Consider the following 23035-nt stretch of genomic DNA (forward strand, 5'->3'; position numbering starts at 1 on the left):
CCGAGAGGTCCGGTCATATCAAACGATGTGATGTCTCGTCGAGGGCAGAAAAGAACGACGGAATGTCGAGGGCCAACGCTATATATCCTGGGATGATAAGATGATGTTAAGTGCGATCAGAAAAAGCTCAATTGCCATCAATAGTTTGTCATTGAATCTACAGCCTTCGGATATGCATCAGGCAACAGACCTCAGGAGAGGGTGGTTTCGTGACGGCGTACTATGGCGCCATCCCGAAAAGGGCAACACTAACCGGATATAGTAATTCAGAAACAAAAGACCTCGAAAAAGTTGATTGTATGAAACTAGCACTGCTGTTTTACCGAACACATCCAGGTAGCCCCATTGGATATAGCACATAATCTCCCAGGACTACAACGCCAGATTCCCAGTCCAAGATAGTTACCATTAACTGCATGATACGTTCCAACCATATGGCAGCGCTCCGCCTTGGCATTCGATCCCAAAAGCACGTCGTAGTAGGGTTGGTGAACTTTGCGCTGCACAACATAGAGAGTCTTTCCAAGTTTCAGTCTTGGACACCGCATCGCCTCCAGCAGAACTAGCCAGTCGGAAGGACCGACTTCATCACCGAACAAGATACCAGCTCCCTTTCCACCTCTGATCGGTTTCAGGAGGTACTCGTTTTGGAAGGTATCCGAGGCTTTGCAGTTCTTAATAAACTGGTTCAATGCTGCTGAGCCCGGAAGAATAGTGTGAGCTAAGCCTCGCTCAAGCAATTCGGCCTGTTTAGGAGTGATGATGTTCCTGTTAATCAAAGATTCGAGCTCTTCAAGAACGAGTCCAAGCATTCTCTTGTCATGAGCAAGTAGAATAGTTCGCATATCGTTGAAACACCGCAGACTGATCTGACGTTTCATCTCTAGATCAAGAGCATTGATCTCCCGCTGGTGAAGTTCAAGACTAATTTGATGAATCTCTTCCACTCTTTCGCCGGACTCAGTTGTGAGTGTATCAACAGCATCTGCATCAGCAAGACAGCACAGCTTGTATCCATCTTTCCCAGACTGGGAAGAATCTGGGACGAGTCGGAGGGTGTCCGGAGTTATGAGTCGCATTTTGATCCCAAGTCTCTTCTCAGCAAATTCGATAAACATCGCGATATCAATCCCATGTTCCTCGCCTTTGACAAGATGCAGAGGAATTTTGCTGTCGAATAGGTCCAACAATCCACCGAGAATCTACATTCAAAATAATCAGCAATTTATCTCAACCCAGCTGCCAGACTTTTATCACTTTGCTTACCGTTTCAGCTTCCACAGCATGAGTCAGACCGCGCGACTCAATATTGAATGCCGAGAGCGCTTCTTGACCAAAACCGGCATGCATGTAGCCATTCCAGCAGAACCTGGCGTTGATCTCGCAAATGCGAAAAACCTCCATACCAGCTTCATCTTTCTCCAACAAAAAGTCCGGTCTCCAAGATCCTTGTCGCTCGTTCCATGGTCGGAACAGCTGTTGGTTCGAGTCTATCCACTATTGCAAGAACAATCGCTCAGTATACCACAATGATACAGTAGAAGGGACAGTTACTCACGCGCAATAGATCTTCCTCCTCCTGTTCCAACGGCATGCGCAGAGGGAACCTGGCTTCTTCATCCGTCCACCATCGCTGAATAATATCCTCCAGTACCAATTTCAGAGCGAGGTGCAAGTTTCTCAACTCGTCATCATGCCGTTGGGTGGTCAGCACCGGGCAAGGACACGATGCATCCAGGGATCCCCCTGGCCAAGAAGAGGAGCAGTTGCTCAGCCTTGAGATATAACTCCGACGGTTTTGATCCAAAAGGTTCACGTCTAGCCCTTCTGGTAACACGGGCGAGTAGTCCACATCATCAGGGAAACTGATCAGATGAAGAGGGTCTAGAAGTGGGTTTCTCATTTTGTACGGAGTGGATATTTTGCGTTGGTAATGAAAAGATGAAGATACCTGGGCAATATATATATATATGATATAAATATATAAATATATAAATAAGTCATGGAATCAAACTAGTTAATGACAGCTAGTGATACCAAGCCAAAAGGTAACGAGTCAGATCTCTTAGACTATCACTATTTTTTTACATAATGAAATATTGCAATAACTATTTAGTTACTTTGTACTATGTACGGAGTACTCTCCACACTCCATATATATATGTAGATGCATATGCATGCTCCAGCTGAGAAATAGGACAGGGGATCTGCATGTATTTAAGTGGGGGGTCTGCAGGGTCTTGTATTGCTTTGCATAATTACACGGGCCGATTTTTGAGATCGTACACAATACAATAATGACAAGGATCATGAGCTAAAGGGTCCAAATGATGTCGCATCCCATCGGACTCGCCGAAGATGTCGGTTGGGATCCTTAACTTCATTCCGGGAATGTAACCATCGTCGATTATCCATCATGATGATTGATCCTTGCGGGAGACTTTGCGGTGTCAAATGGAGAGTCTCTTCCTTGGCGCCACCACCGTACAGAATTTCTTTCAATTCATCCAATGCCTTGGTAGCATTTGAAGTCAAGGGAACCGTGATGTCTTCTCGAAACCGCAATTGACTCCCAGGCTTTCCTCCTGGATTTACCGCGAGCAAATTGCCCACGATGTGCTGTTCCCCTGCGGTTTTTCGAAATTCGGGGGGAACGGTGATTTTGTAGTTATGGCTGGAGAGCCATTGTTGCGCGAAAGGGGACAGCAAGGTAAGGAGTCGGTCGACGTTCAGCACGGACAACGTCCCACCGCCGCAGCGATCTGGCTGAAGGACCTGAAGAGCGAAGAATCGCGGTGGTTGCTCTTCATAGCTGCAGTCGGTATGCCATTCAAACCGAGACATTGTCTCCGATCGAGCTTGGTGTCCGTGGCTTTGGAAACTTGCTGGAGAAGGCCGAACATCCCAAAACCAACCACGCTCGGCGCTGTGGGTAATTGGGAGACCATGATTGTGGTTTTTGTGGAGATTGGATATCAGGTGCTGAAGATATGTGCTGTTCTCGTCGCCAAATCCCAGTTGCACTTGAACCACACCTTTAGCTTCGAGGTTTTCATGTACTTCTCTCAGGTGAGAGGCATCAGAGGCCAGTGATGATTTGGCGACGTCGATCAGGGGTACGAGACTAGAAATTCTTAGATCTCCTTGTCATGGTCAGTATTAGAAAAGAGAAACAATAGACAAAACATACTAATAGGATGGGTAGAATAGCTAGCAGTCCTCACTCTTGCTGTAGTAACAGCACGGAAAAATCGATACATTTTGCGCAACAACCACAAAAGAGTAGTCCGCGCTTCAACTACATATACCAACAGCTTCAAATAGACCAAATATATAAAAATATAAAAATATATTGTGGGGCAAATGCATATGCAGTATACGGAGTACAGAATATGGAATATGGAGTAGACCGTAGCTAGATCCAGATTTGGATATTATGACCGATCATATAGGAAAAGAGAGGCGCATGTAATTACTGTGTGACAGGCATGCAGATTGAGTATGTCAAAGAGATTTCAGCTTTATTCCGTGTGGATCTGAAGGTCCGAACACTCTCAATGCGTTTATATCCCTTGTCAGCAATGGCGAATCGTGATCCTGCCCAGAGGCTGGCTGAATCCATTCGGGGTCCTAGGAACTTCACGTGTATATGACGAGCGTAAGGACGACATGTGTACAAAACCAAAAAAAAGAAAAGAAACAAGCCAAATCGGGAAATTCTGCATTGAATTTTATGCGAGGGATGATCTTCTCCTGGGCTATCTCCACCAGGGCTGAAATCAGGCTTCAGGAGATCTGCATTTTGGACAAATGCATTTCTATATGGCGTTGAATATTGCTCCAAGTTTCAACCATCCTCTGATCAAACATGAAAGACATTCACAAGAAGCCTTTACCAATAGGCTACAGTTGGCGTTCGTCAAAATGGTTCATTCTCTCTACCGTCGCGATCGCGCTGTTTGCTGGTTTGTATACCCCTATACAGACTCTAAACAACACTCTAATACCGAATAGAGACGTTCCTTTATGGCTTTCTAGTTCCTATCCTTGGTGAAATGCTCCAGAATCGCCTGGATGTCCAGCCATCCAAAGCTCAGCAGTTGACCTCTGCCGTTCTTGCCCTCCATGGTACTCTGGCTGTGATCTCGGGCCCTATTATCGGTCATTTCGCCGATAAATACCAAGATCGCAAGACCGCACTATTACTATCTCTTGGATGGTGTATTATCGGCACATGCATGGTCGCCAGCGCTCACTCAGTCCCAATGCTACTGTTAGGCCGTGTGATGCAAGGTATTGCGGGGTCTGCTGTGTGGATTGTCGGCTTTGCAACAGTCGCCGACACTATCAGCCCGAGCCATATAGGATTCGCATTGAGCATGATGATGTCTTGCGCGAACACCGGGACAATCAGCGGGCCTTCAATTGCTGGGTTGCTTTTGGAGGCTACTGGTTACTGGATAACATGGTCGGTCCCGCTTCTGGTCCTGACCATAGACTTCATTGCACGCGTTTGTATGATCGAGAGTCCAGCTAGTCCTCCCTCTACGCCCAAGGACGGTCCAACAGAGACCGAGAGTCTGCTTCCCTCCTCCGAAGAACAAATTCCACCGACAATCGGAAATTTCTGGCATATAATGCTATGCAACGGTCGTATCATAACTTGTCTGCTGATTATAGTGATGGGTACAACTATGAGCACGAGTTTCGATGCCACGCTTCCTCTCCACGTTGAAGAGAAATTCGGATGGGGTCCCAGTGCTACTGGACTCCTTTTTGCTGGCCTTGTCGTTCCGGGTGTTTTGATCGGCCCTCTTGCTGGTTGGGTCCGTGATCGAATCGGAACACGATCACCTACGGTGGTCTGTGCCATTCTCGAGGCAGTCGCATTTGGCCTAATGGGTATTGCTGGTAGCGATATTCCTTGGGCGAGTGCCTATGCTATGGGCAAACCGCTCTACATAACCTCTATCGTGGCTGTAGGCACATTGCGGCCATTTGTGTCTGGTATCGCGCCTGTCGAACTGGCGGGTAAGTCATATTCCTCTAAGATATAAATGTTATGACTGACAAAGATACTCTAGCTACTGCTAAAGCAATTCAGGAAAAGTCCCCAGGTATTTTCGGGCCTAAAGGAGGCATGTCACGCGTATTCTCTATGATGGATGTTGCTGCTTCCCTCGGTATGATGCTTGGTCCAATCCTAGGTGGTTTGCTGAAGGAAATTATCGGCTATAAATGCATGAGCTGGACTTGGGGTAAGCCATTTAATCTCACCTGCACGTATGATTTGCTAATGGTAATAGCTCTCTTATATTTGCTCCTTGCTGCTGCTGCAATGTGCTTCTTACGATCTGAGAGCATTGATACAACGCCGCATTCCGAGGAAGAGGGGTAGTCTAAGAAAGTTATCCTTGCATCTTGGGAGAAAGGTCGTCAGCTTGGGTATCGATTTGGGTATAGGATATAATTTCAGTAATACTACCCCATAATTCGGCCTGAAAAGTGTCCCAATACGGGTTAGAGTACTGTACATATTTCTTTTTATTCTTTTTACGGAAATTTGAAGGTTCCGATGTTTCGATGTCTTACATGCATCGTGCAGTTCTGTGGAGAACGGGAAGAGAACTCCACATATTCAGCTGATCTACATCGCGTAAAAGCACGTAGTTCAGCTACTCCATACTGAACCCTAAAATCCCGATGATACATCACAACTTCATTTTCATCGCAAGATACTGTTTGTCATAGTTTCTGTTCTCTGCATGTAAGTTATACCCCTTAAAGTCCAGCTATTCTCTGTATCTTTTAATCACAATTGGATATACCGCCCTGAGATTCTCGCAGCAATGGCAACAGAAACTTATTCATTGGCAGAGGTTCTGGCTGTCGCCAAGACACACCCTTTCTATAACCCGGAGATTGCATACCCCGCCAATGCGGAAGCTATTCATAGACTTCAGCAGCTGGTCGCTGAACAAAATGCAAAGCCTGAGCTGCAAGAGCAGCCACTTCTCGGGAAGAAAACACTGTAAGTCAATGCTGGCAGACCTTTCGTTGTAACTAGGCTAATTTAATTCAGGTACAAGGTCATTGAACGACTCACACACGATGTGGACCCGCGGAACACATATCGAGAATGTTCCTACATGAGCATTACGGGTGGCGGCTCTGGCGGGGTCCCCATGATGTTCGCCGTGGATGCACATGAGAACCGTCAACAGAGATTGCAGATGGGGAAATTTCTCAAACTGTGCGGTGTCATTCAGCCCGGGGATTGGGTCTTGTCCACTCATTTGGCTGGAGGGTTCTACAGGTACTTGGATCCGAATTGATACAAGATGGAGCAAAGGTCCTAACTATGGAAACAATCAGGTCACTTGATCTCATGACAGAAATCATGGAAAACGCAGGAGCCACTGTTCTCAGCGCCGGAAGCTACATGCCACCTGTGGATGTCGCTAAGTCTCTGGCCGACTACCATGTCAACATTCTCACGGGCGACGGCAGCCAGGTCGTCCAAACCGTCTATCATATCTCTCTCATGGCGCCGGAGGACCGTAATCGCATCTGTCTCGAAAAGATTGTCTACACCTCCGAGCCCTTAACTGGTCCCCAGCGAGCGTTTATCAAGACGATTCTCGGCGATGTCAAGATAATTTCCGTCATGGGAAGTGCCGAGGCAGGGCCCTGGGCAATTAGCAGTCCGGATCTGACAGGAGAGCAGAGTGTGACTAGCAACAGCACAGACTTCATCATCGACATGCGCAATGTTCTGGTTGAGATCGTCTCTCCCTCTGCCGTCGATGGCGTATCTTCGTCTGAGTCGACAGTGCTTCCAGAAGGAGAACAAGGCCTTATCGTGCAGACATCTCTCCAGCGACTGCGCAACCCGCTGGTCCGCTACATTACTGGCGATATTGGCTCCATCCACCCGCTCCCGGACGCGGCCTGTGCTGTAATTCCCGAGGCTGATCGGGAACATTTACGTGTGCTGCGCATGCGCGGCCGCGACCATCGCTTCAGCTTCAAGTGGTATGCCTCTTATTTCGAGTTTGAGAGGATTGATGCCTTGATGCGGGAAGAAGATTGTGGTATTCTGCAGTGGCAGATCATTTTGGACCGGTTGGAGAGTACACCGCAGGCAACGCTGGAAATTCGTCTCCTTCGGTCTCCGCCCCGAGACGGCATTTTATCGAACGATGATCTTATCAAACGATTGGAGGCTTTCTTCCTTTTGTTCCCTGAGAATGAACATCTATTCCGAATCGTGTTTCTCGATGACCTTAAAGGGTTCGAACGGAGTGCGACTGCGGGAAAGGTCATTAAGTTTGTGAATCGATGGAGTTGACCTTGGAAGGTTGGAAGCATTGGGTCACTGGACTTGGTAGTAAATATGTCACAACTTCTCAATCCTATATAGAGCCTCGAATCTTATCCCAGACATCTTCAAACCCTTCGAACTTTGGGATATCATTCACCCGCAATTGATCCATGACGCCTTCGATAGAAGCCCCCTTTTCAATCAGCTTTCTAGCAATTTTCAAATATTCTTCATGGCGGTCTTCATGACTGTCTTCATCGTCTTGAGGATACCATGTCTGTGGATCTAATGCTATGTGAAGAGCAGTTGGTCCACATATTCTTCCATTGGACTTTTTGGAAAAGCATCCTGCCTTTGCATCCACATCTGCACCATGCTTCAAAAGAAGCTCAACCATGTCAACGTCACCCTCCATTACGGCCAAATGGAGAGGATGACCATTCCATAATTCCCCGTCAGGATCAGAACCCGTGAAGGAATCTTCTTGGAACTTCGTTGTGGAAGCGCAGACGGTAGCTCCGGCCGTAATTAGTTTTTCGGCTATTTCAACCTGGCCCCAGTGGGATGCGCCGTGCAGTGGTCGCCATCCACAGCTGTCAGCCTTTTCAATATCAACGTTGCATTCTAGCAAAAAAGACACTGCTTTTGCCATCCCACGAACAGATGCATGGTAAAGAAGTGACGGGTGGCTTTGGCTTCCAGAAATTGTGGCACAAGAGTTAAAATCGGCCTCGAGCTCGATAAGATGTAGAAACAAAACCTCGTCGTGATAGAGGAAAGCATTCCAAAGCATCGTGTGTCCGTCTGTGTTCACTGTGTTTGATATCTTCTCACAAACTTTTGCGTCTTGGAGGGAGGTTTCAGCCTCAACAGAGCGATAGGAATTATGATCGGAAGTATGTTTCACCACATTCATCGGAAGAAGGTGCTGTACTATATCATGCCGAGGCTGCCGGCGCTCCTTATCATCTCGACCCTTGTCATATGCTAAAAATGCGGCACAATGGATGGGAAACAAGCCATCTTCATCCGGTATATCTGCATGGGCACCATGGCAGATCAAACTGAGGACCAAATCGATGTTCCCTTTTTCTGCGGCGAGGTGCAACAATGTTTGACCTTTTGAGTTCTGGTAGTCTATCTTTTGAGCGCGTTTCAACGCCAGGCATATGCAGTCGAAGATTTCTGTGTTGCTCAGCCGCGCCTGATACTCCAAATGCTGCGTCCAATGCCCCAGCTTTGGCGAGGTTGAGGCATGTGCTAGTAGGCAACACAGTGACTCTATGTTGTTCACTGCTGCAGCTGTTAAAATGGAATCAAATCCATCCTCAAAGGAATAGAAGCAATCAGCACCAATCTCCAATAGAGTGGCCGTAACCAGAGCAATCGGGATCTTCTCAGTTGCGAGCAGAAGAGGAGTTGTGTTTTCTTCTGGATCGTAAAAGTTCGCGTCTGCGCCCGCCGACGCCAAACTAGTCAGAATTTGCTGGGAGGCCTGCGCAATATCCTCGTGCGGAAGTTTTGAAAGCTTGGGAAGCTTTGCCTTTGAAAATATACGCATGATCTGAGCCATAGATGGGCGCTTCTTGCTAGGCGAAGAAAGCAGAGAGCAAGGCTCACCCATACATCGGGTAACAATGCCCTCTACCAATTTAAAGATAGCGTCATCACCTGGTGACGTCCCATTCTCAATAAGTCTCTCCACAATCTGATACTCAAGCTCTCTGACCGCATCGGCCATAATAGGCTGGAAACTAAAGCCGGTGGGGAGCTGCGCTCCAAGAGCCATCAAGAGACGAGCTATACTCCAAGATCTCCGCCTCAATGCACTAGTCAATGGTGTGTCTAGTTGAATGTTTTTATCGCCCGAGGACTCGGAAACAATAGACTGACACGTTTCCTGGGCCAGCAATGAAATGACGACGTCCTCCGATAATCCTTGGAGCAACAGGCGAAGGACTTCTTCCACCTCTGCCACATCCCAACTCGGCACCACGGATTCCATCATGGTATGGATTGGAGTCCGCCCCATCTTGTCAACGGTCTCGATGTTGCATCCAGCCGCCATCAAAAGTTCCACACATTCCACACTGCGAGAAGTTGCTGCCATATGAAGAGCAGTCCTGCCTTCTTCATTTTGGAAACTGGGATCGGCCCCTTTTGAAAGCAGCATGCGAGCTATTTCGATTCCCGAGGCTCTCTTTCCCGGCTCCCTATTGTCACCACTAGCAAGTACAACGGCCGTCATCAGGCAGGTTTGCCATTCACCTTCGTAGGCGGCCTGGAACAAGTGATTGAAATCTGCACCATCAATCAGAGCCTGCGCGGTCTCGACGAATCCGTTCGTCACAGCGATTTCCAGCGCAGTCAATTCACCCCAACCCCGGAGCTCGGGCTGCGCCCCTTGAGATAACAAAAGCAATGCGAATTGTGGATCTTGTTGACGCGCGGCTGCGTGCAAAGGTGTTTCGCTCTGATACCAATCATTCACATGAGCATGGTCACTATCGAGAATGACTTTCATGGTTTCCAAGTTCCCATGGCGGGTAGCAATGTGCAGTGCAGGCTCTTCAGTTTCAGTGTGTAGACCTTTGGTACCCTTTTCCAGTAAGAGTTGAACAAAACGCGGGTCTTTCTGGTGCGCAGCAACACTCAACAGCGATCCCTTTTCAGAAATGTAATTCACATCTGCACCAAGTTCGAGGAATAGTTTAGCTGCCTGGAAATCTGCGTCGTGAATGGCAGAGCCAAGTAGAATTGACTTCCATGCGGATGGATCTTCCTTCATAAACTCATGCTCGAAGTACATGCTCGGGTTCTCCTCTATGTATTTCTCTCCGGCAATCAATTCCGCCTTGTGACTCCAGTCGTCATTTATTTGTGCCTTTATCGAATTTTGCCACATGCTCTGAGAAACAGGGACTCTGAAGCTCTCTCTAGACCAAATTTTCTGGAACTCCTCCTCTCCAGTAGAATCCGGTGCCTCGAAGTGAGCAACAAGCAAGTCGAATATTTCAGCATTCTTGCTCTCGGCTGCTATTTGTATTGGTGAGATATTCTCCGGTGTGTTCAGTTGTCTCACATCATCGACGCTAAGAGTCCGAATATCGGCCTTGGTAACACGCGATAGATGCATTTGGTGATGCTTCACAAGCTCCAGAACCACATCGGTTTCACCGCGGGATATAGCCCAGTGCAATGCTGTCCAGCCATATTTGCTACGCTTCGTATACTTTGCGCGCTTGGATAATAGAAGACGAACAATGTCTAAGCTTCCAGTGAATGATGCCCAGAAAAGGGGGGTCCACCCTTGATTGTCTGTGGCATTGACATCCGCTCCGCTTCCCACGAGAATTTCAGCAGAGGAAAAATGTCTGTTTGCACAAGAGTAGTGGAGAGGTGTCCAGCCATGAGTATCTGCTAGAGATGTACTTAGCCCTGATTCGACCAACGTCCTGAGAGTTCCCGTAAGATCCCAATAAGCAGCGACATGCAATGCTGTTTGATTTTGAGGGATCGAGTCAAAAAGAGAGTCCAGCAGATCAGCCTCGAGCTCATTGCGGAAGTGTAATGCCTGAACAGCGGCATTCAGAAGATTCTCGTCGCAAATCAAAAACTGGATAAGTGACTTTAGATCTTCCCCCATATTTTCTATTGCTTTAAGATGTCTCGCCCAATGCCCTGAGGCATATTCCAGAAACAGCATTTCATGGAAGCGGCGAGACATCTCAACGCGGCTTGCGCATGGCCCTTCCTTGAACGGACTGAGACACATGTAGCGTAGACATGTTTCTGCGATGTCGGTCTCCATGTCATGCGGCAGCAACACCGTGGATGCGAAAAATTCGTAAGCAGTCGCATGGACCATTGCAACGGTCTTGTCATCATGCAACACCACTAGACCAACACACGATCGGAGAAGAAGGTCAGGGCTGACGAAGTTATCTTCTTCAATATAATCCTCATCATCTTCAACGGCGAAGGCATGGATAATTTCATCGATTTTTAGACGTCTCTTCGCAAAGACAACCCATCCGATGAATCGCCGAGCAAGTTCCCTCTTTGCCATTGGTTGCATGTCGATTCGGTGTAGTGTTGATTGATACACTTGATTCAACCCTGTCGACTGTTTTTCGAGAGCCTTTTGCATATGGCGAACAGTGGTGAGATCTAAGATCTCATCCAAAATAAGCTGTGTATGTAAGAACCTAGTATCTGTTAGTGCTGTTCACATTAACCAATGGTAGTACGTACACATTCCCCGACTTTTCTGTGATTTTTCCAATCAATTTCTGTGCCCCTCGAGAAAGCTCATTCTTTTGAAAGCGGGAGTCGATGTAGATCTCCAAATCTTCAGATTGCGAACATATCTCCATCTTGGTTGCAGAATGCATAGCCTTCCTGATATGACCAAGGTCTCGGCTCGTTACCATTACCTTGCACCCATTTTCCACAAAGGAAGACAGATAAGGGAGCAAACCATCTGCTCCAGTTACTTCATCCGGGCCGTCAACTAGAAGGTACGTCGGCTTCAGCTCACATGACGTTGCAAAAGATTCAGCGAGGCCTGCAGGCTCACGCTGCTTCATTGGATCGGCGAACATATGTTTCATTGCGAAAAGCACTTTTTCGTCTGCTTGTTCGATCACTTGTCGGATCATGCATTGTAAAATTGCTGTGAGGGTTTGTTGCTCCCGAGATGAGAATTGACAAAATACATATACCACGGAGCTTGTATTCTCTGATCTCATATCCCATAGGTGGCTGATGGTGATTGATCTAGCTGTGTTAGACATTGCAAAGCTATGACTAGAAGGTTTCGAGTAGAACTTACGAAAGTAGTGTTTTTCCGACACCAGCTATTATCGAGTCAGCAAGCTCCCAAATGTTATAGAAAATATTTGAAAAGGGTCAATTCATACGGGCTCCGTAGCACCATAGTAGTGATGGGTCTCCGGTACACCAAGTCTCCACGTTTTGTGAGTTCAAATACCATTGCCCAGTTCCAGGACAAGCGTTTGGTTTAGCGCGTAAAAGGTTATCTGACGCCGGGAAAAGCGAGTAAAGAGACTGCCTAATCTGCTCTATAGTTTGAATTAGAGCTATGAGGATCCATACCATTCAAAGGACACTACCTTGGTCGATGGTTGTAACTGTTTTGTATGTAGCAGTGGCAACGGACCTGCTGCAAATTAGTTTACTTTCCAAGTGTTTGCCTGGAAGAGAAGATGGGTCTTCGAACATCATATTTATTGAAAGGAAATCGACAAAGAGTTCTCGATAGCGATGCAAAAGATCAATATATTTTTTGAGCTCTTTTTCTTGAAACGGCCATACAAGACGGCGTAGCCGCTTATCGAGATCAAGGTGAAGGACCGACAAGTGGCGGCGGCATTCTTGAAGAGCCTCTCCATTGAGCGAAGATGGCCACGAGGGCAGTTGTAAACTGGAAGTTTCGGTCTCTCTTATTGCCTTTTCTACTCGAAAAAGCACATCTGTGAGCGCTGAAACCTCTTGGAGATACAGCTTTTGGGTTTTGGGGGCAGATTTGATGTCCGACACGTAACTGTAGCTGAGTTTGGTAATTTGTCCCGCAATCTGGACAAGGCCGCCAATACTGGCGACAAGCCCCACTAGCTCGGCCATAGTCTCGCAGTCTTGTGTTTGTTGATAGTTAGAGCTCTAAGTCGGGAAGGCCGGAAAGCTACAATTTTGTGTGGAATCTGAAGTTGTGGCCGTATGCGGGGCATAGCCTCGAAGCCAGCATGACAACGCGATCAACCCAATCAAGCATAGTGCGGGGTGTTATTACAGGCACAATGCGATATATTCATACATAGTGACTCAATTTAGTCTGTACGGCATTCCTATCTGCCACTCGGCATCGGGATAGAATAGTGCGCAGTAGAACACGTGGGTGAGGCATCTGGGATGAGCCGGAGTGCCTGTGGAGTTCTGTGGAGTTATGAGTCGCATTTTACCAAGGTGGGAGAATTTAATTAGCATGAAATCCACCGTTCAATAAGATATCTGAACATCAATCAAATTGGCAAGTTTCATAGTTTACCCTCAACTATCTGGTACACTTCGGCTCCTTGGTCCGTAAGAATTAGAAATGAATTCACGTGATCAAAGGTCACGTTATTCGGACATTAATCTCCAACGCGATCCAGCCCAGAGTTTCACAAAAGGACTGGCAAGTTGAAACGAGCTAAATTAGAAAGTGCTCTGGGCAAACTCCAAAAATGCCCTAAAGTTGTCTAGGGGATTATTGCTGAATCCTGAACTAGTACGGAGTACTCCGTAGCAGATGTTAATGTTTTAGGAAAATAATTTGTCAAAATACATTTTATTGGGATAATTTGAGTGGATGGAGCCAATAGTAAAATCAATAGTTTCTAAATAAGGCTTTCTCCAGAAAGCACAGATATAATATCGACCACGTTGTACGGAACACTCCGTACCCTGTAGAGATTAGGAAGTTCCCCCAATATAATAAGATAACAGACGCCCATATCCACTTGTCAAATGCAACCTAGTATCAATTTAGTCGTACTAGTATAAATGCGTGATTAATATAATTGATATGGGTCTGTGCGAATAGAACGTCGAGAACGGTTTGTCGCGTGGGGTCTATTAAAAGAGCCCGACTTCAGGATATGTACAGTGTACTCCGTACAGAGAACAAAGTGCAAAGTACATATGCTCAATTCACAATTCGATCTCTAATTATAAATAAATCAATCCATATACAATATAGAATAGAAAAGATGTAAGATCTATAGATGAAACACATACGCATTGTCTCCGGATATTGACTCGCGCTAGTTTAGTCGAGTCTCTCTCCACACCCCCCTTTTCCTTTCTGCAAGGCTTCTCTTTTTCTTCTCTAATCTCATTTTTATTTCTGGGGAACTTTATCCTCTTTACTCTCATTGAATTTAAATTTTACAATCTACAACTTACATTCCTTAACCTCCCTCGATCTCGAACACTGCAACTCCTCGCGACTCCTGCATACCCTAAGAGTTTGGGGCTTTTAGACCAGCGCTAACTGAAACCCTATTATCAAGTAAGCACCAATCTTTTACTTATATATCAAGGCAGAGTACGAAGTACGGGGGACGTTGTCAACATTGAAACTCCTGGGACTGACCCGTGGTTCACACAGCAACGTCAAATTTCCCGAAGCTCCGCATTACATTTTCACCGCGTTCCACGTGGAGATCGTCGCCCTCTCTATCTACCTAGCATCTGGTGTCCATTCTCGACAACTTCCAAGATCCCAAGTTCTTGAACATATCCATCACTTCCGTCACAATGGGTCTCATCGATAAGCTACAAGCCAGTACGTTCCGTGACTCCCGAAGAACACCCAGAATGCTACTTCCCTGCGGAATAGCAACGCGACCTTGAAATACTTGGAAAGATAGCTAATATCGACGCAGAACTCGAGCTTTACCGCCTTGAACAGCGCTATGCCCGCCGCAAGCACCGTAGCACATTCTCGACAGGTGCTCAATACGTCGACGGCGAATACGTCTACTCAACCGGCACAAGCTCGCCTACCAGTACCGTCTCCAAACACTCCACTGGTAGCTGGCGCCCATCAGGATGGGGCAGCAACTCGTCACGATAGTGATGCATATTTCAAGTCGACATGCCTAAGCGATTCATTGTGATATTGGCGCCCTTCATTTTCTTCTACTTGTCTTTAGCATTTTCACCCTTTTTCTTTCTTTTCTGAAGACTTTTTTTTTCCTCTTCTGTTTGTTCTATACCTTTGCGTGATGCTTCCGCGGAGTCTGGACGAATTCGTTGTACAGTCACACCATGTTTGTTTCTTTTTCGTTTCTGGGATTGTTTTACTTACCCTCGCGTCTCGGTCTTATGATTTCTATGTGTCAGCGGGAAACAATTTTCGAAAAGTTGGGATCTGCTTTCTCCTTTTGAATTTTGATATCTCCTGCGATATGCCTGCTTGGTCTTTTTACTGCTTCTCATCTTCATCTTGCTCCATAGTCTTCATCTACTTGGATTTTGATGCTCATACATCTGAGATTGAATGCATTTATCTCTGAAAACATTCTCATTCACGTGCTTAGTACTCCGTATCGTATGTTGGAATTGAGATAGAAAAGGGGGCGCAGCTAGTCACGCTCTGTTTGGAATATTTCGGTTCTTTGTTCTTTTTGGACTTCTTTCACCTGGCTTGGAAAGACCATCAAAGGGCTTCCATGCTCGCTGAACCTAAAGATAATCATATTGAGCCTCTAAAAGCATTAAGTACAGCAGTTGTACTGGATTTATCTTCAGAATATAGACCTAGAAGGTCAAAGGCGGTAAGGTTCAAGTCCGCGGACTTACGTCACACCACCGCTCTGGTCTCTCCATCTCCACACTGCCAACGCATCTCCCTTTTCCACTGGTCGCATTGTTGCTATTTATCTCGATCGAAAAGCTCCCTGACGTTCTGAGCTTCCTTGTTTGCAAAACTTGTTGCCATACCTACGACCCCCACTCCTCTTTCAAGCTCCTAACCGTCTCGCGACACCGCCTAATAGGCTAAGATACATTCTGCTCACAATGAGCAGTGCTTAGCCGACCATAGCTGGGGAAAGATTGCAGCATAGGCTGCTTTGAGCGATGGATACCACAATCCAGCGGTTATTGAATGACAAGCTCTACGACAGGAGGAAGCAGGGAGCCTTGGAGTATGCCAGCTTAGTTTCATCACTCCGCACTCGAAAGAACCCATACTGATCGCTGTTTATTTACACCAGGCTCGAAAAAATTGTCCGTGACGCTGTTTTCCAAGGAGACCAGGATAAAATACAAAAGATCGTTGAACAGCTCTGCCACGACTATGCATACGCCGTGCACCAACCCCACGCCCGGAATGGAGGTCTGATCGGGTTGGCTGCTGCCTCGATTGCGCTGGGATCGGTGAGTGATAGCTATATCCAAGGATTTGGAGGACCCCTTGGCTGATATCTGGGATATAGGAAGGAGTTGCGCCGTACTTGGGTGAAATTGTCCCGCCTGTGCTCGCATGCTTCTCCGACCAAGATGCACGAGTGCGGTACTACGCATGTGAGAGTATGTACAATATAGCCAAAGTGGCCAAGGGGGAGATATTGCTGTTCTTCAACGAGGTTTTCGATGCGTTAGCTAAGGTAAGGGGTGTCGACACGCTTAAGCGGGGTATCGCATATGCTGACATACATAGCTTGCGTCCGATTCGGAGCTATCAGTCAAGAACGGCGCAGAGCTTCTGGATCGCTTGGTGAAAGATATTGTAGCTGAATCGGCGGCATCGTATGTCTCGATCCTACAGCTCTCTGAGAAGGAACCCCCAGAATTAGAGAATCAGGAAGACCAAGATCTTCCTATGGCCTTCTCTCTTGCTCGATTCATTCCTCTGCTTAAAGATCGGATTCATGTGATCCAACCGTTCACCCGCAACTTTCTGGTCTCATGGCTTACTCTTCTAGATACAATCCCTGACCTAGAGCTCGTGAGCTATTTGCCAGAGTTCCTAGAGGGATTGATCAAGTTCCTTGGCGGACCCAGCAAAGACGTTAACGTTGCAACACAGGGTTTGCTTGATCGGTTCTTGTCGGAGATTAAGCGGATTACCCGACTTAAAAAGGGGATTGAAGAAAGCCGAAAGGGTCAGAAAAGCAACAGATACTCAGTCATGAGCGACGCGACGAGCAATATGACGGAGCAAAATGCCCAGGCTGATGGTGCCAATGAGGACAGGGAGGAAATTGCCATCGCAGACTCGGCCTCAGACGCGACCCTTGATGATGAAATCAACCAGGCCGATGGAGATTGGATTCCAGGACAAGATGTACAAATCGACCACCCCAAGATCCTCGATATTCTTGTCAGCTTTGTCAACACCTCCTATGGTAAGAGTGTCTTTATATTTCTGGTTATCATATGCTTACATTTGTCTAGAGGAGGAAATGCAACTGACGGCCCTTCGGTGGCTTGATTCCTTTTTCGAGATCAGCCCTGAAGATATTCTTCCTTTCGTTCCTCGGCTGTTAACTCAGGTACTCCCAGCGATGTCCAGTGGCTCAGATCAAGTACGAAAAGCAGCAAACCAGGTCAACACGTCCCTTGTCCAATACATCTACTCCTTGTCAGATGATACTACCGAGGAATGTCATGTGCCATCATCAAAGATCCCTACCACTACGGCCAGCAGAGAAACCTTAGAGCGAAGATCATCAACTCCCGGAGTCAGGCCTTCGGAGACAGCAAGCCTGGACACAAAAAAACAATCAACACAAGATAATTCTATTGCGGCTACATCACGTAGTAGTGTTGTTTCCACGCCACAGCCTCCTGCTGACCTTGATTACGCTGCTGCTGTCAACTCCCTCACTCTCCAATTCCTCAATGAGAATGAAGCTACTAGAGTCGCAGCCCTTGTATGGCTCATCATGCTCCACCGTAAAGCCCCGCGGAAGGTTGTCGCTTTCAACGACGGTACTTTCCCAGCTTTGCTCAAAACGCTATCCGACCCTTCAGAGGCGGTTGTAACCAAAGACCTGCAACTCCTGTCACAGATCTCAAGAAACAGCGAGGACAGCTATTTTACTTCTTTCATGGTCAATTTGTTACAGCTCTACTCTACAGACAGACATTTACTCGAAGTGCGCGGGAATCTGATCATCCGGCAGCTTTCCCTGAACCTAAGCCCAGAACGTATCTACCGGACTTTGGCAGATTGCCTCGAGAAGGAAGAGGTGATTTTTATTGCACATTTTGGTAATATTCCTTGTTAACATATCATCAGGATCTCGAGTTTGCCAGTATTATGGTCCAGAACTTGAACAACAACCTCATCACTGCGCCCGAACTCTCAGAATTGAGAAAGCGGCTGAGAAATCTCGATTCGAAAGTAGCACCCCCGAATACCTTGGCGTTCACTCTTGAGACTAATGAATCATTTAGGATGGTCAAATGTTCTTTGTTGGACTCTTCAGATCGTGGTGCCACAACGCTGTCTCCACGTTTTCTCTCTGTCTTCTTGCCCAGGCCTATGAGCAGGCATACAATCTCCTCCAGATCTTGTAAGTATACCAGCTCTTCCACCATGACAATCTTCTGACAAAACCATCCACAGTGCCGAATTGGAAATGACAGTTAATATGCTAATTCAAATTGACAAGCTGGTGCAACTACTAGAGTCGCCAGTCTTCACATGTCCGTTTCTCTCCACTAACACAACCCCAAATCCCAGAAACTAACCCCAGCAACAGATCTCCGCCTTCAACTCCTCGAACCTGAAAAATACCCCTTCCTCTACAAATGTCTCTACGGCGTCCTCATGCTCCTCCCCCAGAGCTCCGCCTTCGCCGCCCTCAAAAACCGTCTGAACAGCGTCAGCAACATTGGTTTCCTCCACGGCGGACCGCGCAGGTATGGCCCCTGCCCCCCGCATTCTACCCCAAGGTATACTGAGACGAACTACCCTAGCACCACCCAAGTGGCCCCACCATTCGACCGTTCCACAGGCACCCGCCTGAAACCCCGCGACGAGAACTCCATCCGCTGGGTGGACCTCCTCGACAAATTCAAGGCCGTCCAGGAACGGGCCCGTCGCGCCCAGGGTGGCTCTGCCCGCCACTCCTTCGACCAGTCTGGTCCACTGATGAATCCCTCCCTTACAGCTGCTCTGTCTGTCGCTGCTGCGGATCGTCCCAAGGACCGATCGGGTCTGCCCGATACTCCGCGCAGTGCCCCGGGGCCTAGTAATGCTCCTGCTGGAGGTTCGGGTATCGGTGGTGCGGGTGGCACTGCCGGGCGGGCGTTGGACACAAGTACGGCGAAGGCTGGGCCTTCTCATAAACACAAGTCGAGTCTTCCTAATTTGGGTCGGCTGACTATTGGAGGTCGGAAGTCCAAGAAATAGTTACATGTGTAGCTAGAGTTGGACCTTGTCTCCTGCATAGACTTTTCTTTTGTGTCTTGTACTTAGCTGGATTGTTTCATGGTGATCATACCCGGGATCGTTCGTTTGTGAAATAGGTATCGCCTGTGGATATGTATCGATAGTTCTCTATGACATCACATTTCCTAACTTGTCCCAAGCGTCTCCTGACTGAACAGGTATCTTTGAGTATGGCATTTTCATCCCTTGATTGTCAGGCAAGATATATATTTTTGTAACACAAAAACAAAAGCATTGAATTCGTTCTATGGTCATAATCATCCGCTTCCCAAAACAATACGCTCCAAAAGATACAATCCTTCCCAATACTGTATAGTAAACTCCGAACCTGCCCATATGCCAAATAAGTAATATCAGTGACTGATGTACTGGAAAATAGCCGAAACATCCTGTTCCCCTGTTTCTTGCCGAAGAAGCAGATCCTGGATTTGACCGAGCGGCCCCTTCTCGCCGGTATTGACAAAATGGTTCCACGAACTGGTATCACCATACAGCATAGCGGGAGCCTTGACATATTGCAAGCCATCAGGTCGACACCGTTTACACTTAAAAGTGTCATGGGTGTCGCTCCGAGTATCTGGCTTGAACTGGAAGAGTTCGCGCAGGGAGTCGAGGGAGAAATGACGCTCGACGTCTTCTGCGGAGTCCACGACACACGACGAGAGGGACTGTTTGTGAGACTGGCGCTGGAAGATTTTCTCTTCGATCGAGCCTGTTGCAATGAACCGGTAGACGAAACAATCTTTCTTTTGTCCGTCTCGCCACACTCGTGCCAGCGCTTGCTGGTCAGCGGCTGGGTTCCAGTCTGGATCGAATAGGACTAGGCGGTTGGCGCCGATCAAATTCAGTCCACATCCACCGGCTTTGCTACTCAGAAGGAAAATGAATTCTTGACCGTCTGGATCATTGAACTTGTCTACTAGCTTTGTGCGCTTCTTGATGTTCATGGTGCCGTCGAGACGCAGGGAGCCGTAGCCCCGCGACCGGCAGAGCTTTTCGAAAAGATCGAGGGTTTGAGTGTAATTGCTGATGAGGACGATCTTGTCGTTGGTGTCTTGTCGGATTCGGGCTAGCATACGGTCGAGCACCATCATCTTGCCGGAGTACCAACTCTTGATTTCTCTATCCCGACCTCGAGAATCGGGGGGTGAATAGTCCTCAGGGAATGTGTGCTCGCATCCTGGAAGTTCATTTGCCAGATCAAGTAGATCTGGATGATTGCAAAGCTTTTTCAAAAGGCCAATTGCTTTTAGCGGCTGGCTGCCTTTTCCGCGAAGAAGGCTCTGGATTTCCGGGCTCTTGATAAAATGATTGTACAGACCGCGCTGGAACGTTGACATGTTGCAGAACACAACATGTTCATATTTGACGGGCAAGTATTTCGAGAGGAGCTCATTCGTTCGGCGGATGATGAACTTATTAACAACCCCAGAGAGCTCCTGTAATCGTTCGTCTCCCAGCTTCTTTTCTTCATCTGTGCCTGCGGCATCCCGACCCCGCAGAATCGGAAGTTCGAATCTCTTCCGGAACTCGGCCTGGGAGCCGAGAAGATTCGGGTTCGCAAAGTGAAGAAGTGCGAAGTACTCAGACAGATCATTCTGGATAGGTGTTCCAGAAAGAATCACTCGGCGAGTAACATTGAGTTGATTCAGAGCAGTCCATGTCAAGCTTTCCTTGTTTTTTAGTCGATGACCTTCGTCACATAGAAGAAGCCCAATTGGGGTATCACTCAAAGTATCCGCATACATACGCAGTGTCTCGTAGGACACAATCAGGACGGGCCTGACGATTCCACGCCCTGATGCAATGGCCCACTGCTTAATCTGGGTAATTAACTCTGCTTTCGTCGCCTTTCCATCGATGGCAAAAGGTGTGGTGGCATCCTTTCCAAGCCATTTTACTGATACGGTCAGTTGAGCTGACAAGAAGTAGGGTATCACGCAAAACTCACCCAGTTCATTGGCCCAATTTCCAACCAAACTTGATGGGCATGCAATCACACATTTCTGAATGGTAGTTTTTCCGGCCTCTGAGGATTGCTTGAGTAGTGTCCACATCAATGTGATGCATTGAAGCTGTGTTCATTAGAACCAAAGTATGAAAAGGGCACGAAAATCGGGTTGGCTGAACTCACTGTTTTACCAAGTCCCATGCCATCTGCCATGATGCATCCATTTGCATTCTTGTCAACCAGCCCAGTAACACATCGGTAAAGAAACTATAAATAAGTATAGCGTCAGGTTTGCTCCCATGGCACAGATCATCTTGGGGCGAAATACCTTCACACCCTCGACTTGATGTGGCCGAAGCACTTTGCACAGTCTCGGATCAATCACGACAGGCACCTTTGGCCGCTCTTCCACGTTTTTTTTGAGCCCCAGAATGTCTGCTAAACTCTTATGCATGATTGGCTCATCCAATTTTGGCGTATCCTCCGTCGGTGCCTCTGGGTTTTTGGGCGCAGGCTCCTCAGCAACGTCGTCAACTGTAGGGTCATATAAAACAATCGCAAATTCTCCACTGGGGTCGTGTAGTGGCTTGACCACAAATGTCGCTCCTCGTCGCATCCCCAATGTCGGAGCCACCCGACTGGAACTGTACTCGCCGGTGGCTTTGTTGATGAACGGAACCTGAAATCGTGACCTGAAAGCTACTTCTTTGTCCTTCGGTTTGTATGCGGGAAATCTGTTGCACTCTCTTGTTTCCAAAGCAAGCCGGTCATCATTTGTATATGGCTTCTCCTCTCCATCTTCCACGCTTCCATCGGCATTGGCATAGTTGACCTTTCGTCTCTTTCTCGATGGTTTTTCGGACGCCCGAGTCGGTGTTGCAGTTCCCGGACATTTGAATGGCCTTACAAGTCGATCGATGGAGTGCTGAGAGTTCACGGATTTTGGTTGTAAGGGAGTCTTGACGCTGTTGTCGCCATCGGTCGGGCGTTGTCGATACCTTCCAGGCATGTCAGCATAGAAACTCGAAAATGATTGGCACGAGGACTTGCATTGCTCCCCAAAAGATAAACCAAATACACCAAGCTCCTGCTGTACAATTATCCCAAAGTTGCTGCGAGGCAAGTGCGATATGTCGACGCGTCACGCGTTTGAGGCTCCCAAACACCAAACAGCCGCGTCCCAAAATAATAGTAGGTGGTCCAAGCTTATACGGGGCCTTTCAATTAGGAAGTCACGTGTATCCACTTATATACTCAAACAAACAAGATAGCTAAAATCTCTCGCTCTGTCACTCGGGCTGCATTTATTGCGACAGGTGAAATCATCTCTGAAGATGCTGAGCCTTCGTTTGGTTAGAGGAAGAATTATCTCACTCGAAGATGCCATGGCTGACGACGACAACATCCTGCACCGCTTAGACTACCCGCAGAAACAGAAGGAGTTCTGGTCATACCTATTCGCCCACAGGAGTGAAATTGAAAGATTAGTTTCGTTCCATCTCCGCGTGAACATTGTCAAGTTGCCGAGAAAGCTGATTGGTTATGTGGGAGTTACAATGTCTGCATTCCAGTCTATGTCAATCTGCCATCAGACGAGTGTGTCCTTATTCGAATTCCACTGCCTTACAAAGTTGGAGAAAAGAACCTCCCAGGGAACGTCGATGAAAAATTGCGCTGTGAAGTTGCTACATACATTTGGATACGTGAAAATTGCCCTACCGTTCCAATCCCCACCCTCCACGGGTTTGCATTCCCAAATGGACATACAGTATGTGAGCCTATAAGCACT

The 23035-nt window shown here is 47.4% G+C and overlaps 7 protein-coding genes across 7 annotated transcripts; 4 read left to right on the forward strand and 3 right to left on the reverse strand.

Annotated features, from left to right (window-relative positions):
* Positions 1 to 78: 78 nt before the first annotated feature.
* N7479_001789 (uncharacterized protein) lies at positions 79 to 3260 on the reverse strand (the record flags this gene model as incomplete). Its single annotated transcript, XM_057249486.1, has 6 exons — positions 79 to 87; positions 324 to 1202; positions 1267 to 1497; positions 1559 to 1865; positions 2399 to 3143; positions 3191 to 3260. The coding sequence occupies 6 exons, from the start codon at positions 3258 to 3260 to the stop codon at positions 79 to 81; spliced, it is 2241 nt and encodes a 746-aa protein (XP_057113918.1).
* A 608-nt stretch (positions 3261 to 3868) lies between these two features.
* Positions 3869 to 5398, forward strand: N7479_001790 (MFS transporter; the record flags this gene model as incomplete). Its single annotated transcript, XM_057249487.1, has 4 exons — positions 3869 to 3965; positions 4015 to 5031; positions 5085 to 5258; positions 5307 to 5398. 4 exons carry the CDS (start codon positions 3869 to 3871, stop codon positions 5396 to 5398), a joined length of 1380 nt encoding a protein of 459 aa, XP_057113919.1.
* A 451-nt stretch (positions 5399 to 5849) lies between these two features.
* Positions 5850 to 7351, forward strand: N7479_001791 (uncharacterized protein; the record flags this gene model as incomplete). Its single annotated transcript, XM_057249488.1, has 3 exons — positions 5850 to 6031; positions 6083 to 6316; positions 6376 to 7351. The coding sequence occupies 3 exons, from the start codon at positions 5850 to 5852 to the stop codon at positions 7349 to 7351; spliced, it is 1392 nt and encodes a 463-aa protein (XP_057113920.1).
* Positions 7352 to 7415: 64 nt separating this feature from the next.
* Positions 7416 to 12970, reverse strand: N7479_001792 (ankyrin repeat domain-containing protein; the record flags this gene model as incomplete). Its single annotated transcript, XM_057249489.1, has 5 exons — positions 7416 to 11532; positions 11579 to 12103; positions 12159 to 12183; positions 12247 to 12408; positions 12460 to 12970. The coding sequence occupies 5 exons, from the start codon at positions 12968 to 12970 to the stop codon at positions 7416 to 7418; spliced, it is 5340 nt and encodes a 1779-aa protein (XP_057113921.1).
* A 1674-nt stretch (positions 12971 to 14644) lies between these two features.
* On the forward strand, positions 14645 to 14963 carry N7479_001793 (uncharacterized protein; the record flags this gene model as incomplete). Its single annotated transcript, XM_057249490.1, has 2 exons — positions 14645 to 14672; positions 14773 to 14963. 2 exons carry the CDS (start codon positions 14645 to 14647, stop codon positions 14961 to 14963), a joined length of 219 nt encoding a protein of 72 aa, XP_057113922.1.
* Positions 14964 to 15970: 1007 nt separating this feature from the next.
* Positions 15971 to 19256, forward strand: N7479_001794 (VAC14 family protein; the record flags this gene model as incomplete). Its single annotated transcript, XM_057249491.1, has 9 exons — positions 15971 to 16038; positions 16108 to 16270; positions 16330 to 16500; positions 16554 to 17241; positions 17291 to 18087; positions 18138 to 18242; positions 18296 to 18414; positions 18468 to 18547; positions 18604 to 19256. 9 exons carry the CDS (start codon positions 15971 to 15973, stop codon positions 19254 to 19256), a joined length of 2844 nt encoding a protein of 947 aa, XP_057113923.1.
* Positions 19257 to 19648: 392 nt separating this feature from the next.
* On the reverse strand, positions 19649 to 22255 carry N7479_001795 (DNA-dependent ATPase RAD54; the record flags this gene model as incomplete). Its single annotated transcript, XM_057249492.1, has 3 exons — positions 19649 to 21370; positions 21430 to 21513; positions 21575 to 22255. 3 exons carry the CDS (start codon positions 22253 to 22255, stop codon positions 19649 to 19651), a joined length of 2487 nt encoding a protein of 828 aa, XP_057113924.1.
* Between the last annotated feature and the right edge of the window lie 780 nt (positions 22256 to 23035).

This window comes from Penicillium vulpinum (assembly GCF_028829585.1).
Source record: "Penicillium vulpinum strain IBT 29486 chromosome Unknown utg000001l_segment0_segment0, whole genome shotgun sequence".
NCBI lineage: Eukaryota > Fungi > Ascomycota > Eurotiomycetes > Eurotiales > Aspergillaceae > Penicillium > Penicillium vulpinum.